At 39.4% G+C, this 17,164-nt stretch overlaps 1 protein-coding gene across 1 annotated transcript in view; it reads left to right on the top strand.

Annotated features, from left to right (window-relative positions):
* Positions 1–17,164, top strand: part of LOC139730769 (ubiquitin carboxyl-terminal hydrolase 9X-like) — an 83,323-nt gene that overhangs the window by 34,704 nt on the left and 31,455 nt on the right. Inside the window, exons 8-27 of the mRNA XM_071641630.1 lie at positions 218–336; positions 1,666–1,732; positions 2,948–3,046; positions 3,583–3,668; positions 4,450–4,588; positions 5,120–5,182; positions 5,671–5,760; positions 6,214–6,318; positions 7,657–7,863; positions 8,382–8,498; positions 9,375–9,525; positions 9,845–9,932; positions 10,444–10,495; positions 10,850–10,921; positions 11,246–11,349; positions 12,059–12,269; positions 13,132–13,233; positions 13,994–14,103; positions 15,020–15,148; positions 16,758–16,869. Of these exons, the coding sequence (XP_071497731.1) occupies positions 218–336; positions 1,666–1,732; positions 2,948–3,046; positions 3,583–3,668; positions 4,450–4,588; positions 5,120–5,182; positions 5,671–5,760; positions 6,214–6,318; positions 7,657–7,863; positions 8,382–8,498; positions 9,375–9,525; positions 9,845–9,932; positions 10,444–10,495; positions 10,850–10,921; positions 11,246–11,349; positions 12,059–12,269; positions 13,132–13,233; positions 13,994–14,103; positions 15,020–15,148; positions 16,758–16,869 (2,223 nt within the window). The remainder of the gene's footprint in view (positions 1–217; positions 337–1,665; positions 1,733–2,947; positions 3,047–3,582; positions 3,669–4,449; positions 4,589–5,119; positions 5,183–5,670; positions 5,761–6,213; positions 6,319–7,656; positions 7,864–8,381; positions 8,499–9,374; positions 9,526–9,844; positions 9,933–10,443; positions 10,496–10,849; positions 10,922–11,245; positions 11,350–12,058; positions 12,270–13,131; positions 13,234–13,993; positions 14,104–15,019; positions 15,149–16,757; positions 16,870–17,164) is intronic.

The raw sequence follows: 17,164 nt of genomic DNA, 5'->3' as shown, positions 1-17,164 counted from the left end.
GTTTTCATTTAATTTTGTTTGAAGTTACTTCATTGTGTACCAGGTGTACTTGCTGTCTGAAATTCGGCAAGTATACAACTCATTGAAGAATCAACACTTTCAATGTAATTGAGGTGATTAAAGGGCAAGGAAGAAAATATCAATACGATTAAATATCTTTTTTTTCACACTGTACATCGATTAAGATATCTTTTTTGGTTGTTTTGTATATTTTTAGGGCTGGCTGGTGGATCTCTTGAATCGTTTTGGCACCCTTGGTGGTTTTGAGATTCTCCAAGAACGTTTCCTGGATGAGAACCAATCTCTCAATGTTCCAATCATTCATGCTCTTCTCAGGTGAGAGATAGAAAGATAAAGAGAGAAAGATAGATAGAGAGGGAGAGGAAGAGAGAGAAATGAAACCACTTCATTGTTTCATTATGAGCTGTAGAAACCATGATGCAATGTAAGAGTCACACAAGATGAAACTGAAGCTGTGGAAGAGATACAAGACAAGGGAAATATGGAAAGTTGTTAGCAAGTGAGAATATTTTCACGAGTGTACAGCTCGTGCACTTCAGTCTTATTTTGATTTTATAGTTGACACAGCCCAAGGTCATTCTCTGTGTACTTGTTCCCAAGATAATAGCATGGAGAAGGCAAGTGAGATAATAAAGTGGGCACGTGTCAAGCAGTGATCAAATGCTCATATCCAGTGCAGTTTGGTTATGTGGATTTTACATTCCAACCAAGCTATGCAGCAATTTTCAATGAACATATTTGTTTCAAAGACAGAGTTTGATGGTTGGTGCTACTGACCAGAAAGACATGCCTTTTAAATAGCACTTGTTCCATGTCTACTTGAATATCAGTGAATAAGAAGTCATGCCTCTTCTGAAATTGTCTTATGTTCAGTTCAAATCCAGCATTCTTTGCAAGTCCTGAAAAAGCAAGGAATGTGTCAAAGGGCGGGGGGGGGGGGGGGACCAGATTGAGAAATTCAAATCTTTAGCGCTTGTTTTTATGCTTACTTCAAAGTAAAAAAAGAATGAATAGGCAAAGTGGAGTACAAAGAATATTGTAAATCTGAAATTGTGATTTTACAAAGTATGGAGAAGAGAAAAAGACTAAAATTTGGTTGTTGTGGGTCTACGGTAATCATTCCCGTTTGTGACAGGGTGCCTGTTAGTGGCAGGGGCAGTTTCATTCATCGACAAAACAGCTAAAGAGCATCAAGTGTGCTTAGTCCCACTATAGATCTAGAGCAAGAGCTACTTGTAAGTGTTATGGAAAGTGAGGGTACTCTTGCGCCTGATTGGGCCTTTTCATCAATGAATGAAACGGCCCCTGCCACAAATAGGCAACCTGTCGCAAACAGTGATGATTACTCTAGCAGTGATTCTTTGTCTTTTCCTCAAATTATGAGATGCCAGACTTTAGAGTTAAATGCCTGTCCTATCCAAACACTCATTTTTACCCTCCATCAGTGTGCTATGTGTTTAGTTTTGATTTTAAATTATTATTTGATACAAGTTTGACAGAGCCCATATATTCATTGAGAGGTTTACCAAGTCAAGGAAATGACAAAAGCATATGAAATGCTGTGAAACTGTTAAGATTCTGTACAGCAGTTGTATGTGGAAATGATTTCATTGCTTCATGTGACCTTTCATTTGAATTTTGCAGGCCATGGGGTCAGTGCTATGAACTTCTCACACAAAACACTGTACAGACGCACTTCATGCCAATTGTGGTAAGTTGTTACGTTCACTTTTTATGGCATGTAATGTAATGGTCATCGTGTGCAGTAGCTGTATGTATGAAATACACATTGAACAAGGGGTTTGATTGTTTCATGCCTACACTACTGGCTAAGGCAGTTACACTGTTTTTTATTGACCTGCTATTTACCCCGAGTTTGATGATTACACATGAGGCAAGTAGGCTGGTTCACGGAAATATTTCTTAAGTGAAAACTGGTTTTGCCGGTATGAGTGTTTATTATAATCATCTTTCAAACAATAGTTCTGCACAACAAAGCAATCACTGCAATTGGCAATTCTGAGCTGTGAGAGAGACTGTCATGAATTAGCTTCTTCACCAGTAGGTAGATTGCAGGATTGCTGCGTTCTATCCCAGTGGAATGTAAAATACATACAGTACAAATGCCTGTGAGATAGTACTCGAATAAAGGAAATCATGAATTTTCGAGTTTCAAAACAAGCGCATGTCATGCATATAGACTGAAACATAGTGTGAAAAAACAACTATGAATTAAATTAACAGTTGAAGTTTCAAGCAAATGAGCATATCTACAAAGGGTATTGACAAAAGCACTGCTATGAATGATGACATTGTATTAAAGGACAGGTTCACCTTCATAAACATAAGGATTGAGAAAATGCAGCAATATAAGTAGAACACATCAGTGAAAGTTTGAGGAAAATTGGACAATCGATGCAAAAGTTATGAATTTTTAAAATTTTTGTGTTGGAACCGCTGGATGAGGAGACTACTGCAGCTTGTGAGTCATATGCGTACAACAGTATAAAGAAAATGTAAAGAAAATTCAACATATTTTCACTTTTTTCGCATAATAAAAGACCGCTTGACTTGTCTCTTTCTAAAGGCAGGGGGAATAATATTACCCATAACATATGTCGGTAACGAGTCAAGGGAATGTGTACTTTTTTTCAAAAGATGAAATTTTGTGAAATTCTCTTTATATTTTCCTTATATTGTTGTACGCATGTGAAATCTGAGTTATTTAATACACTGCAGTAGTCTTCTCATCCAGCGGTTACTGCACAAAAACTTCAAAAATTCATAACTTTTGAACAGACTGTCCGATTTTCCTCAAACTTTCAATGATGTGTTCTACTAATATTGCTACAATCACTCAATCCTTATGTTTATGAAGGTGAACTTGTCCTTTAAAGAGATTCATTTCTGCTCTTGGTACCTCTAGGACCGAGTGGTGGGCTATCTGGATGGTCTTTCAGATGAGGAGTTGAAGAAGGAATCCAAAAATGAAGCCAGGAACGATGCCCTCTCCTCTATCATCAAGGTGAGATAACTTTCCTATCACTATTGACAGTAGGGTAAGGACTCCCCCCCCCCCCCCCCCTCCCAATCCAAAGTGATACCATAAGATGATTATATATCGCCTATTAGTTACAGGGAATGCAGAATATTTTTGCATGACACAACTGAAGAACAAGAGATTCATTCTGATCTTTGATGTATGATATTACCATGGTAGTTTGTTTATTTGTGTGCATGCAGATTCAAATTATTAAAGAAATGCAGGAGCTTTCTCAACAACAACAACAAACAAACACATAAACAAATAATGTAAGTCTTGTAACAGAAAAGTCAGTATGACATAACCACTCATCACATAATTCGGTGCTAACCTTAAGGGAGTGATAAGGCACATTTTTATATGTCCATGAATGCAACAGTCTAAATATGAAGAGTACATGTTAATATGTCTTGTGTAATTTGTCCCCCCCCCCCTCCATTTTACATTGAACCAGTTCTTGCTGTTGCTATTCTTTGACGGTAGAGATCATTATATCATGTTTTCCCCCTCCACCACAGGCATTGAGGAATCTTGTATCCAAGGTACCCAACCAGGAGGAGAAAATAAAGGGTCTGGAGATGTTCAGACTAAAGATGATCCTAAGGTACAGTTAAAGACCTGGTAGTGTGGGAAAACATGGGTGGCCTGATTGAGTCCATCTTCATTCACTGCCCATCAGGGTACATTAAAAAACCACAAAAAGCGTCCTTCAGCTAATGCGTGCATCTGGGGGGTGTTTCACAAAGCTGTTCTTAAAGTTACGAAGGATTTAAGAACGACTGGTGATCAGTTCTTATGTGCTATACTTATCAGAATCTCAATAATTCAGCACAAGAACTGATCACCAGTCGTTCATAAGTCCTTCCTAACTTTAAGAACAGCTTTGTGAAACACCCCCCAGATTGTATGCTCATTTGTTACTAGTGACTCCAGTCGAGATTTTTCAGCTGTGTATTTACTTACATAGGGATCAGTGATAAGGTTGTACACAATTCGTTACAGGGATCATGCATTATGGCTTTAAAAGTTAACTTTCATAGTAAATACAATCTTGAAATTGTGGTCACAATCATATCTGGAGAACAGGTGCTCAAACATTTAATCTTCAAAGCAAGAAGAGTTGCCTTGGTAACACATTGGAGTTCAGGGATAATCCGAATCATGCTTTAGATGTTACAGCCATGGGAGTTAGTACTTAGAGTAGAAGCAAAACAAAACAAAACAAAGCAAAGCAAAGCAAAGCAAAACTTAGATTTTTGAAACAAAAGCCATCTCTAGATAGTACTTTGTAATCTTGTAGGACTTCACCAGAGAAGAACATTGCAGCGAGGAAGCATTTCCTTTGATGCTTTTATGATCTGGGTGACCTTGTTCCTTCGCTGCAGGTTACTACAGATATCCTCCTTCAACGGGAAGATGAATGCCCTCAATGAGGTGAACAAGGTGATTGCCAACGTGACGTACTACACCCACAAGCAGTCCGGTATGGATGAGGAGGAGTACCTGACAGCGGAGAGAATGGCGGTAAGTCAGGCAAACCTCATCGTAATCATGATTTGTTTGAAGTGGCAGGTAATGCTTATAGGCAACTCTGCACACTGGCGCTGGTCAGATGGTCCCTGACCAGTTAAAATCACTGTTGGACCAGTAACCTTTTCAGGAATGGACCAGTAAAAAATTGAAAAAGTGGGTACCTACGGGTCTGACAGAAAGGTTGGACAGGTAGAAAAAATGGGTTAGTGTGCAGCCCTGTATAGGCCAGCAACCACTGGACTTAGTGCTTCAAGTCCCTTCTGGAAGACTAGGTAGCGTGAAGATGTGGTGCTGTGTCTAGGGGCACAACCGCTGCAGCCAGGGGCTTTGAACCCGGGACCTTGTGAGTGATAATCCATAGTCTTATCCACTGAACTACAAGTGCTCCAAGACCAGGAAAACAAACTTTTATTTTCATTTGAAATAGCACCAGCTGTAGTGCACTATGTATTGTCAAATGATGCAGAGCTGTATATGACGTCTTCTTCTTATGTTTAATTTTGTGTTTTGATTTTAATCCAGGAATGGATCCAAGAAAATAAAGTCCTGAGCATTGTGCTTCGAGACAGCCTCCATCAACCCCAGGTAAGAAGCAATATCAACTTCTTCATGTTTGGCCCCCATGTTTGGCCTCCCAAGTGGCTAGTGGCAGCACTGCATAAAGTCATGAATTATTTATGGCAGAATTCACATGTAGACAAGAGAGCTCCAATCCAAATGTAATGCACAAAATGTCAGTGATAATGTGAGGATTTGTCTAAAGACAACTGTGATAATGGCAATATTTTTCAATTCTCTTTAGGTGGTTTTCTGCCACCTCCATGCTACCATACTAGTCGAGCTACATGAAGGAATTTCAAAATATGTGCCTTGCTTAATATGGAAATGCCATGCCTAGACAGTTACATTCCTCTCCCTGAAATCTTGCAGATGTCTTAAGAAGTTTGAGAATGCCTTCCATTACAATTGTATATCTTCTGTGTAGGGGGGCAAATCTGTACCCCTGTCATCCTCAGTCCAGATGTGTGATCATTGGCTTTACTGCCATTTACCCATATTTTGTATCCCAACAGTATGTGGAGAAGTTGGAGAAGATTCTGAGGTTCGTGATCAAGGAAAAGGCACTTACCATGGAAGACCTGGACAACATATGGGCAGCACAGGTAAAAATTTTTTAAAATCCTCTGTTTCTTCCCACCGCTATCTTTCTCTTTGTCATACTTATCATTAATTTGATACCTTTGAATTTCATTGGATATCTCTTATTGTAAAAGATTAAATGGAACTGGGAAAATTCTTTAAAGATGAATTAAATTAGAGTAGAATAAATACATAAATGCCAGATTTCAAACAGGAATTGTAATTGTTGCCATTGTAAAAATCATGTATTTTGTAATAGAGAGACTGTTGAAAATTGTGCAACACAGAAAGATTTGACATGAACAACAAAGAGCTCATATGAAAGAATGTCTTTCTCTTCTCTATAAAAGACTAACATTAGATTGTTTAAAAAAAAAATCGAAATATAAAGATACAGCACCAACCTACAGATATGTGGTTTCTAGGACACAGTGAATTAAATCAACTTGGACGTTTGTGTTTATAATGCACTTCAGGTTGGCAAGCATGAGGCCATTGTCAAGAACGTCCATGATCTCCTAGCCAAGCTGGCTTGGGACTTTTCCCCAGAACAGCTGGATCATCTCTTCGACTGCTTCCAGGTATGTGCTCCCACTCTTTCTAGAACACCAGTGTGGTTTCTTTTGATACACTACTTTATTCGATACGAGGATTTCCTTGATGGGATATAAACTCTGTGGTTTCTTCAGCCGTTTACTGTAAAAGTAGACATTTTTGTGCAACTGATTTTTTTGCGCTCGGCTGGGCAAGAAGATTTTCGCATATTCTTAATTCAGTGGAATCAAGACATCACTGCTGGAACATACTGCAAGCAAAGATATTTGTGTGCTTTTATTTCGTGCTAGTTTCTAGTTACACTTCTGCAGTATTTTGGTGTCAATTTCTATATATAGTTTTGACAGGCATGCTTTCAATGTATCAGGAGCCCGTATAATGTGATGTCTATAAAGTTGACATCAATAGTAATGATCATACAGTCTTACTGTTGTCTCATCAATATAAGCACTACTGTCCGAGAGGGCCTTGCCTTTGTTTTTTCCCTAGCATTGGCAAGTGCCTGTTTTACTACAGTCCTGGGCCCAGGAGAGAAACATAGTGGGTAAAACAGATCCAGGGATAAGTGTACTGAGTTGGATGTGAACTGAGGAGCTCTTGTTTAAAGAGTCCAAGGCCTTATCCACTCCACACTCCACTGCCGTCAGAGTGTTGCCAAGATGATGGATGAAAATAATCAGTGGAATCCACTCGAGATTCCTGAAGCACGTACTGTATACGCCGAATATTTCGCGAGGTTTTTATTTTCGCGAATTTCGCGAGTCGGGTGCTATTCGCGAAATTAAAAACACGCGAAAGTATTAAGTCTGATCCCGATGTGGATGTGACATACGCGTGTACATTTCTCCGTTCAGTGCAGGACTCCACGATCGCGAATTTAACCACTTGCAAAATCGTTCGGAATTCCCGATTCGCAAAAATTTAGACTCGCGAAATATATGGCGTATACAGTATTGAATAATATCCTCTTTTAATAGGGGTACCGCAAAACTGGAAACGTTCTTGACACAAAACTTTTGCAAATTGGACTCGATGGCCTTTTTGGTAGCATGAAATTTGTAGTGAATTTCCAACTGTGAAAAACTTTTATACTGAAAATATTATGTGTACTGAATTGTGTAGAAAAACAATTTCCAGTGCATTTCACTTTTGGGAATTGGGCACCTCCTGAAATTGGTGAAAGTTTTATGCATGCAAAAATTTGGGGTTTTGTGTTTTGCTACATGAGCAGAGTATATATTTTTGTCATAATACACTTTGATATGTAAAAATAAAAGCCAAAAGCCTTTTAATGTCATTGTACAAAATGCTGCCTTTCCATACTATTGAGCATACCTTTGTTCAATTGTTGCTTGACCCCACAGGACAGTTGGGCCACTGCCAGCACCAAACAGAGAGAAAAGCTCCTGGAACTGATCCGGCGGCTAGCGGAAGACGACAAAGACGGCCTCATGGCCCACAAGGTCCTGTCTCTCCTCTGGACCCTGGCCCACCAGCAGGACGTTCCTACGGACATCATGGACCAGGCCCTGCATGCCCACACCAAGATCCTGGACTACAGCTGCTCACAGGTAAGTTGCCAGGCTTCACAGAACCACAGAGAGTTTTGAGAGAGAGAGAGAGAGAGGGAAAAAAAACCACTGTGACCATGTGGGCATCTGCAAATGCAGCTTTTTATGTGTCTTCTAACATACAGAGTGTTCTGCATTATGCCTCTTTCATTATATTTGAAAGCATTGCCAAACTTGCACTTCTGAGGGTCAATGTGTTGATATTTAATGCTACTTTGCTAATCTTTCATTGTGATATCATATCCAAAATGAAAGAGATCTTTAGCATTGCTGTTACAAACCGACAGTCTTGCTTCACATCATCCTGTTTCTGATTGAGAGATGAGGTTGCAAGATATCTACAAATTGATATTGTATGAGAACGTGAGATGATGTACATTGGTCATTGGAATAGTGACATGTAAGATTAAAGGTTGCCATTGTATCAGGATTGATGCGTAAATATGTGGGATGGAGACTCGGTGTACAGTCAAATCTTGTTATAAAGAAGTCTTGTACTCCCCCCTTCCCCCTCCCAGGACCGAGACTCCCAGAAGCTGCAGTGGATAGACAAGTTTGTGGAGGAGCTGAGGAAGGACAACTGGGTCATCCCCGCCCTCAAGCAGATCAAGGAGATCTGCAGTTTGTTTGCAGAGGTGAGTCCGTGCTTGGGAGGATGGGCTTTCCCGATTCAGCCTAGAGTGGTTATAACTTTGCCGAAGATAGCAAGCGCGCGGCTGGTGGAGTTAAACCAGGAGGTCCTCTTGAAGAATGGAAGTGGTGATGGTGTTGATGATGGTGATGGTGATGGTAATGGTGATGGTGATGGTGATGGTGATGGTGATGGTGATGGTGATAGTGACGATGGTGATGGTGATGGTGATGGTGACGATGGTGACGATGGTGATGGTGATGATGATTATGATGGTGGTGGTGATGATGATGATGATGTAATAATTATGGATATATTGATGATGTGATAATTATGATGGTTATAATGATGATGATTATTATTATTATGATAATAATGATGATTATGACGAGAAAAAATACTCTTTCAAATAACTCTGATAAAGGTTGTATGATGGGGGGGGGGGACAAATAAGGGCAGACTAGAATTTTCAACAAAATTGATTGTTATGAAATTAATTGCTGTTTTTCTTTCAGTCATATCATCCTTTGCAGACTTTTTCATAAGTTTGGAAAAAGCAAACCACAGCTCAAATAATTTGCAAGAGAACTCAGAGAATATTCAACCTACTATTTTATCTACTCTTTAGTGAAAAAAAGATAAATAAAAATTATTCGCTTCCTGTACATCTGTTCGATATATCATTTCTGTTTGTTAGAACCACTTAGCTTCTGTAGTGTTGCAATTACATGTCGATAGTGCACTGAATGAATGCTATATCTGATGCCAAATGAATGTAAGTCCCCATGTATTGACGAATGACCTGTATTTGAACATCCATGCTGATCTCTTGAACTCTGCGTTACCCTACCTCCTTTCTTTCTTCACCCTGTCTATCCAGGCGCCTCAAAACTACCCCTCAGCCCAGCGCAGCTCCCATGTGCAATATCGTCATGACGTCATCAACTCGCTGCAGACCAAACACTCGCTGGTGACACTCGTCGCTGAGAACCTCTCCAGCTACATGAACATTGCGAGGCAATTTGCAAAAGGTATGCCAGTGGGAGACAGACAAAGAAAGGGAGAGGGATATCAGAATATGATGCTGTTTTAATGTAAGCTAAAGAGGAATGTGTAGATTTAGTAGGTGTGAATTCATTGAATATCTCCCGTGCTGTTGCACCATTCAATGAAAATATATTTTTGCATTGGTCTTCAACTTGGTTCACAACTTGTAAAAATAAAGAACCTGATCAGCTGCTACAAAACAGCTTAAATCTGCTATGCAATTGATCAAATCAGTCAACTTTTAAGGCATTTCTTTGACTTTGTATTCATGTTGGACTTCATGACATTGTGTTCTCTCTGCAGAAAACCCTTCTGTAGACCCTCACAACATTTCGCCACACAGCCGCTACAGCCATGTCCAGCAGGTCCAAGAGAGGCTGAACTTCCTCAGGTAAAAAGGATTGTATTAGATTTTCAAACTATGACGATTGTTCGTGACAAATCTTCCCAGAACAATGCTTTCTTCAAGCTCGTGATTGAAAGATGAGAGATCCTGCCTTCTGAATATGTCATTTTTATGACATGTTCACTTAGTGCAAATTGCAAAGAACATCATTCTCTTTCACGTTATGTAACATCATCATGTGAAAAGGTGAAATATTGTTGCTATTACATTCTGTGTGTATTATCAGTTTAGCAGCACCAGGAGACACCAATGTTGTGGCGGATGTACATTTTTGTATAGTGGAGCTTCATTTACATTCTCTGTACTCCTTCCTTTATACAATAACATGCTACTTTTCTTTGGTCTTTCCTTTAGATATGTGATGCGGTAATATAAAATAGAGTTGTTTTGGTTTGATTGACTGAGATATATTCCTTCTGATATGTTCTGTATGTCTGACTCTAATGGAAAGCCGTAGACTCATTTTACAAGTTCACTTTGTTCTTCTGTGTTGCAGATTTCTTCTGAAGGACGGACAGCTGTGGTTATGTGCTCCTCAGGCTAAGGAAGTGAGTATCATTAAGTTTGATTGTTTTACTTCCTTTTAATGTCTGGTATTACACTTCATGTTTGTTGCAACTGATTGCCCTACATTGATGTAAATATGCACCAAAGTAATCAGCCTTTTGATACTAGCCATGATAAAAATCACGGGCATACGTACTGGGGCAGGATTCCAACCTACAATCTCGTGATCACCGGACAGGCATCGTATCCAGTGGACGACTGCATTTTTGTGTGTTTTGCATATATGTCCTTGATTCCCATGTCAAATTTCATAGTCTGGAAGAGTCAATCTCGCAAACCAGGCAGGTATAATTGCGGATATTTTAATTTCATATTTCCTTCAACCTTGTTTGCAGATCTGGAACTGCCTTGCTGAAAATTCAGTGTATGTGAGTGACAGGGAGGCTTGCTTCAAGTGGTTCTCTAAGGTAAGATTGTCGCCTTCTTCCTTGCACTCTTTGATTGAAGTTTCTTTAAAGAAAATTTTTGCAAAGGATGGACTTTGCTTTGTATTTTGTGCCGTTGTGGGTAAGTTTTAAGATTATGGTTTCTGGGAAGAAAAAAAAAAGACTGAAAGGCAAGATATTTACTGATTTTCGTCAAGCTGATTATGTATGCACCCCCCCCCCCCCCAAACAAAAAAAAAGAAAAAAGAAAAAAAAAAAAGAAAAAAGAATTGTAAAGTGTCTTGAATTTGTCACAAAAACCACTATCTTTGTTTACATGTTGGTGCTTAACGATCATATTTACAGCTGATGGGAGAGGAACCAGACCTAGATCCAGAGATCAACCGAGACTTCTTTGAGAACAACATTCTACAGCTGGACCCCACCCTCCTCACAGAGAATGGCATCAAGTAAGCCCAGTGTAGGATGTTTGGCATGATGGAGTCTCATGCTTACTCCCGTTTTATGTAGCAAGTCTCGATACCCTGGACATAGCACTCCCAGTATGAGAAGGCAAATTTAGTTGATATCTTCAATTGAGCGAGAAGGAATACAAAAAAGCTGAAGGAATATAAAAAAGCACAAGAATAAACCCATCAATCAGTTTTGTTTTGTTTTTTTCTGAATGATGTGATTATTTTTACCATACTGGTAAATTGAGATAGCTGACTTGTGCAGTAGATGTTTCTCTTCAGAAGAAGAATATAAAACTTCGAGTCATTGCTTGATAAACTCTTCTATTTTTGTGCAACAAAAACAAATTTAGAATTTGTATGTATTTGAATCTGTGATCATCGTAGTTGATAATTAAAGTTATTATTATGCTTGAGTGTTTCATATGTCACAACAAATCATTCAATGTAATGCAAATAATGCAAAGCATGAAAATGCCACTGCTAAGAATGGAACAGTAAGAGAAAAAAAAAAATGCAAAGAAACCTAAAGTGTTAGATTCAGCCAAACTTATACAAACTTGAACAAATTATCCCTGTGTCAGTACCAGTACAGTTAAACCAGTTTCAGTCTTGTATTAATTATTCCTGTAGCAGTGAAGGGATAAAGAGCTCAGAGGTGAATTTGGAGATTTCTCTCTCTCCTTCACGTCACGTTTCTGTCCAGATGCTTTGACCGCTTCTTCAAGGCGGTCAACTCCAAGGAGGGCAAGCTAGTTCCCAAACGACGGGCCTTCCTCATGGACGACCTGGAGCTCATTGGCCTGGACTACCTGTGGCGTGTGGTGCTGTGTGCTGGGGATGACATCGCATTCAAGGCCATTGACCTTCTCAAGGAGACATACACCAACCTTGGGCCCAAGCTGCAGGCCAGCCAGGTCAGTTCTATTCTTAGTAGAAGGGTTCCTTTGCAGGGAACATGTGCCATTGTGGTTTGACATACTCAAAATCACTTCTGGGGACAGTGCAAGAGTTTGCCTATATCATTTGTTTAGATTTTTGAGAATTAGAATATAGGCAAAATCATGTACTTTGTTGCCATTTTGCAGATTAATATTATAAAATGATGCAGACAGTCTCACAAAATCTACGTATGGCTGTATTTGCCATACATTTTACAGTGATGTTATTGCCAGTTTCGTGAGTTGCCGGATATCTGCGAAATTATTAACTGTAAGATATTGCCTCTCGCAATGCAAATGCAGTGTGTATTGTACCCATTGTGAGAAATCCGTAACTTTGTGTCTCAAAAAGGAAAACCACATGTATTTCTTATTCCGTTTCTATGGTTCTTGATTGTGAATGTAACCAATCATGAAATTATCCGTGGCTTGCAAGTTGCAGTAGGGGAAATGTATGGTGTACCGGTATACAACATTTTCTTGTGCGCATCTACAATTCTCCAATGTGTCTAGGGCAATAGTTACCCCCTGGGCAAGTACCCCAGACCCTTCCTCTGACCCTAACCCTAATCCTGAACCTTAACCTAACCCTAACCTAAACTCTAACCCTCAACCTAACCCTAATCCTAATCTTTACTCTAACCTTATCACTAACCAGTATTTAGCCGGGGGGGGGGGGGGGGGGGGGGGGGGGGGGGGGGGGGGGGGGGGGGGGGGGGGGGGGGGGGGGGTAATGGCCCTTTGGGGGTTATTGCCCTGATACTTTCTCCAGTAGGTATAACTTACCTTTCGGTTCATATATTTCTCCCCGCTTTCATGCTGTCATTGCATTTCTCAGAGTGATATCCATGAAGATTTCATCCAGTCATGTATGGACAGACTGAAGGCAATGTACGACACTCTACGGGTTCTTGAGACGGACAAGGAGTGTGCAGACAAGGTAAGGTCTGGAACAGAGACTACAAAATGATTGTAGCCGTTATAAAAATTCTTGTTCCTTTATGATACACTAACATGATGCCTTATCATGTTTGGAAAGGCAGTCAATGTTTGCATTCACCTTCTCATTTTTTAATAAAAAGCATATATCTATTTATGTGTGCTAATTCATGTAGGTCCCTGTGATATGTTTACTAAATTTACAGTAAAAAAGATTGCATATTAGTGACAAAAAATAAGCGCATGCAAATATACATTCTTCTGTGGCATTAGTCATGGCCAAATTCATTCTCAGCTTGTAAAAGCAGCCACTTGGAATGGAGGCTTCAGAAAGTGTCTTTAGTAGGCACAAAAATTCAAATTTTGGTGTATGAAACTCGAATGATACCAAACTTCGCATTTGAACTTTACTCTCGTCTTATTTTTTTACACAGTTTAAGAAGTTTATTAATGATAGTGTCTGATGGTAAAAATGATAGTGTCTGATGGTAAATGCAGACTCTTGATGTACATTATATGTGACACATTCACAGTGATATAATTGCCATTTGCTGGAATTCAAGGGAGCACACCCAATCCTATATCCTATCATGTCATTGGTTATGGTCACAGATTCATTTCTCAGCCCAAAAGAGCTGCATCGTCAAAAACTGAGATGGCACTTTGAAATTGGTTTGTGCTAATTGCTAGTGTGCATGTTGTGTAATATTTTTTTGTCTCCCCATTGTGTTGCCATTGCATTTGCTGGATGTGAATTGTAGGTACACCAGGAAGCCACAAAAATGACAAGAATCCTGACAATCTTGAGGGAATATATCAGTGAATACGATCTGGACTTCACAGATGAACGTACCATCCTACCCATGGCGAGGTCAGTGCACTTTGTGTCACTTTGAACGGGAGTAACCAAGCAGTAAAACAAACAAGAATAACAACACTGCTTCTCATTACACCGTTTCCTATTGAACATACCTCGGTGCATCATGATTTGTGCTGATTATGTCTGTATCATTTGTTATTGTTGTTGCTGTTGTTATCTACCTTATGTGTTGGTGGACAGGCATTTAGTAAAGACTTGAGGTTCTCCCAGGAATACTTTTGTGTGAAGGAAGTTAACAGCACAGTATTTCCTACTGTTGCCTGTGACCATTTATGTCTTGGAACATAAGATTGGTACCAAATTTATTACAGTGATTAATTATAGAAATTCTAGAAATGTGACGAATAAAACATGCTTTCTTTCTTTTGAGCCATCCAGACAAAAGATTTGTACCAACATCAAACAGACCAATATTTAGTGGAATGGAATGTAGTAAAGGGAGACAAACAGATAATCTTGTGGTGCAGTTATTAGCGTACTCTACCCTCATTTTGTATTAGAGATGGGTCTTTTTGTGTGGATTGCCAATGAAAGAGACAAAAAGAGACAAAGAGAGATAAAAATTGCTAAGTGAGAACAATTAACTGCATAAATGATAACTCATTACAAGTAACAACTTTAATGGACGATTGATTGAGCATGATCACACATTCTAAAAGGGGGCTTTCATATACTGTAAAACGACTAATGTTTGCATGCATTGTGATTTTGCGAATTTTGCGAGAGCCAAGATTCGCGTAATTAAAATGCACGTGAAGGTTCTTGTCTACACCAAAAGCCAGAGGCACTTCGCGAAAATTTCATGCCACGAAAAAGGCTTCAATTTGCGAAAATTTCATGCTGGAAAATTATCATGTTCTACAGTACATGTGAACATCCTTATTCTGTCTTTGTTTGAACAAACCAGAGCACACAGGGGCAAGCATGTCACCCTCCAGGTGCGATTCCCCAACCAGGGTCGGCAGGTGGACGACATTGACATCTGGTCACACACCAACGAGTCCTTGACGTCGGTCAGGAGACAGATCCTTCTCAGGTATGGGATCGATTTTCTTTTGGTGTCCTTTTGGTTATTCCAGATACAGTCTGACCTAATTTATCAAGCCGTGTCTGGACTGGCATCTATTCACATAAGCGATTTGGCCAGATATGGGAGAAACAATATTTATGTACATGTATATATGAGTACAAGTAGGCTGCTGACCCAGTGGTAGCTACAATATAAATAGGTAGTGTACAATGCAACTGTAGTGTAATTTATGGTAGCCTACTTGAAAATCATTGACATGAAATTTAAACATTTTACTGTAAAATTCATAACATATTTCTGTAGAGAATATCACAGGTAAATTGTATGAGTTTGTATGAGTTTTAATTGTGTTTGAAATCACTTGGTTTTTTTTTTCACTGCTAATTGAGGGCATCAGGGTAATGGGAGAGAAGTTGAGATAAGAGAGGTCCGGATAATCAAGGCTGGACTGTATTCGTCAGTATTTTGCATTCCTTAGAATATTTGTAAGGTGAGGTGTTGCTCAGGAGAGCAATGGAGTAGAATTTAATTGTGATTGATGCATAATATATCTGCATGGTATTGTAGGTTTGTGTACCATTTCACTTTTCTTTTAAGACCTAGGGGCACTTTCATTTTAATTTGTCTGGTTCTTATTTTTTTCATGTGTTTTGACTCTGTATGACAACAACGTTTGTAGGTTGCAGCTGATTGACAAATTGTCCTACATCAACGTAAATAAGCACTGAATTAATAAGTGCTTTAGAAGTAGATCAACGTAAATAAGCACACCCATGATAAAAAATCATGGGAGTGATTACGCTCATGATTTTTTATAATGGCTACTACTGAAACACTGATCAATTCAGTGCTTATTTACGTCGATGTAGGGCAATTTGTCAATCAGTTGCAATGAAAACATCTTGATGGAAGAATTTCATGAATTTGAATGTTTGTAGGTACTGGTTTATCCAAGATAAGTAGCCAATATCCAAACATATTCACTCAGATATACATGTATATCACTCTCATGTCAGTTAAAGTTGTGAAATATTTTTCCAGGTTGCTTGAACCCTGAATTGCCAGAAAGGGTTAATGGGGAAAACCTTCTCATCTCAACCCTCTTTTGACCAGCATCCTAAAATGCAATTGGCATTGAATGGCGACATGTTGGCCATGGGATCAAAGGAGTTAATATGTGGTGTTCTTTCTCTCCAAGCCCCCCACATCCTTTTGAGTTGTGATAGCGGATTCCTTGACATTTGCTCCTGCGACAATTGCTTCCATGAAATATATGCACGTTAAGCCAAATAGAAATTCTACTCACAAACATAACCCTTACTGTAAACCTAATCCTCACATCAAACTAAACCGAAAACCCAATCGCAACCCTAACCCTAAGTCCTTGGAGAAAATAAGACCAGAGCAGTTGTCGCAGGAGCAAATGTTGTGTCACCATGATAGCGTTATTGATTACCCATTGGGCCTCACAAATCCATATGTAGAGGGTATGTTAACCTGTAAGGAATGGGCTGATTTTGCTACAACATGCATTTCTCAGAGATACTTGCCCGAGTATACTCGGGACTTGTCTTCAACACATTAATGCATGTATTTTGGCTGTGTGCTTTGATAGAGCCAAGGCTAGCCTAACAAGCACCAGACTGGATCTCTACATCAATGGTGAGCTGCTTGACCCATCTGAGGACCGGAGGCTAGTGGGAGGCATCCCTCTCAGGGAGAGGACGGTGAGTTGGAGCAAATGGTCAAAGACCGGTCATTTGCTGGTGTCTCTGTTTCAGCAAAAAAAAGTGTAATTGCTTGTAAGTTACATAACAATGGCTTCAGTTGATTACTGTATAAGCTGTCTTTCTAGAAGGTTTAATTTTCGCAAATTAGTGAATCACATTTTGGTCATGGATTTAACAGTGCCAAGCAAACATGTTTCAATGCGCTAGGTTGATAGTGTAATTACGATAGCGTTAATGTCAATTCGCGAAAACAACATCTCGCAAAAATGTCTGTGTGCAAAAATAACAGCTT

The sequence above is a fragment of the Diadema antillarum genome, unplaced genomic scaffold, assembly GCF_040938485.1.
Source record: "Diadema antillarum isolate AM-2024a unplaced genomic scaffold, OU_Dant_1.0 seq00000333_RagTag, whole genome shotgun sequence".
NCBI classification, from domain to species: domain Eukaryota; kingdom Metazoa; phylum Echinodermata; class Echinoidea; order Diadematoida; family Diadematidae; genus Diadema; species Diadema antillarum.
The sequence above is the reverse complement of the archived record's forward strand: the minus strand, read 5'-3'. Positions and strand labels throughout refer to the sequence as shown.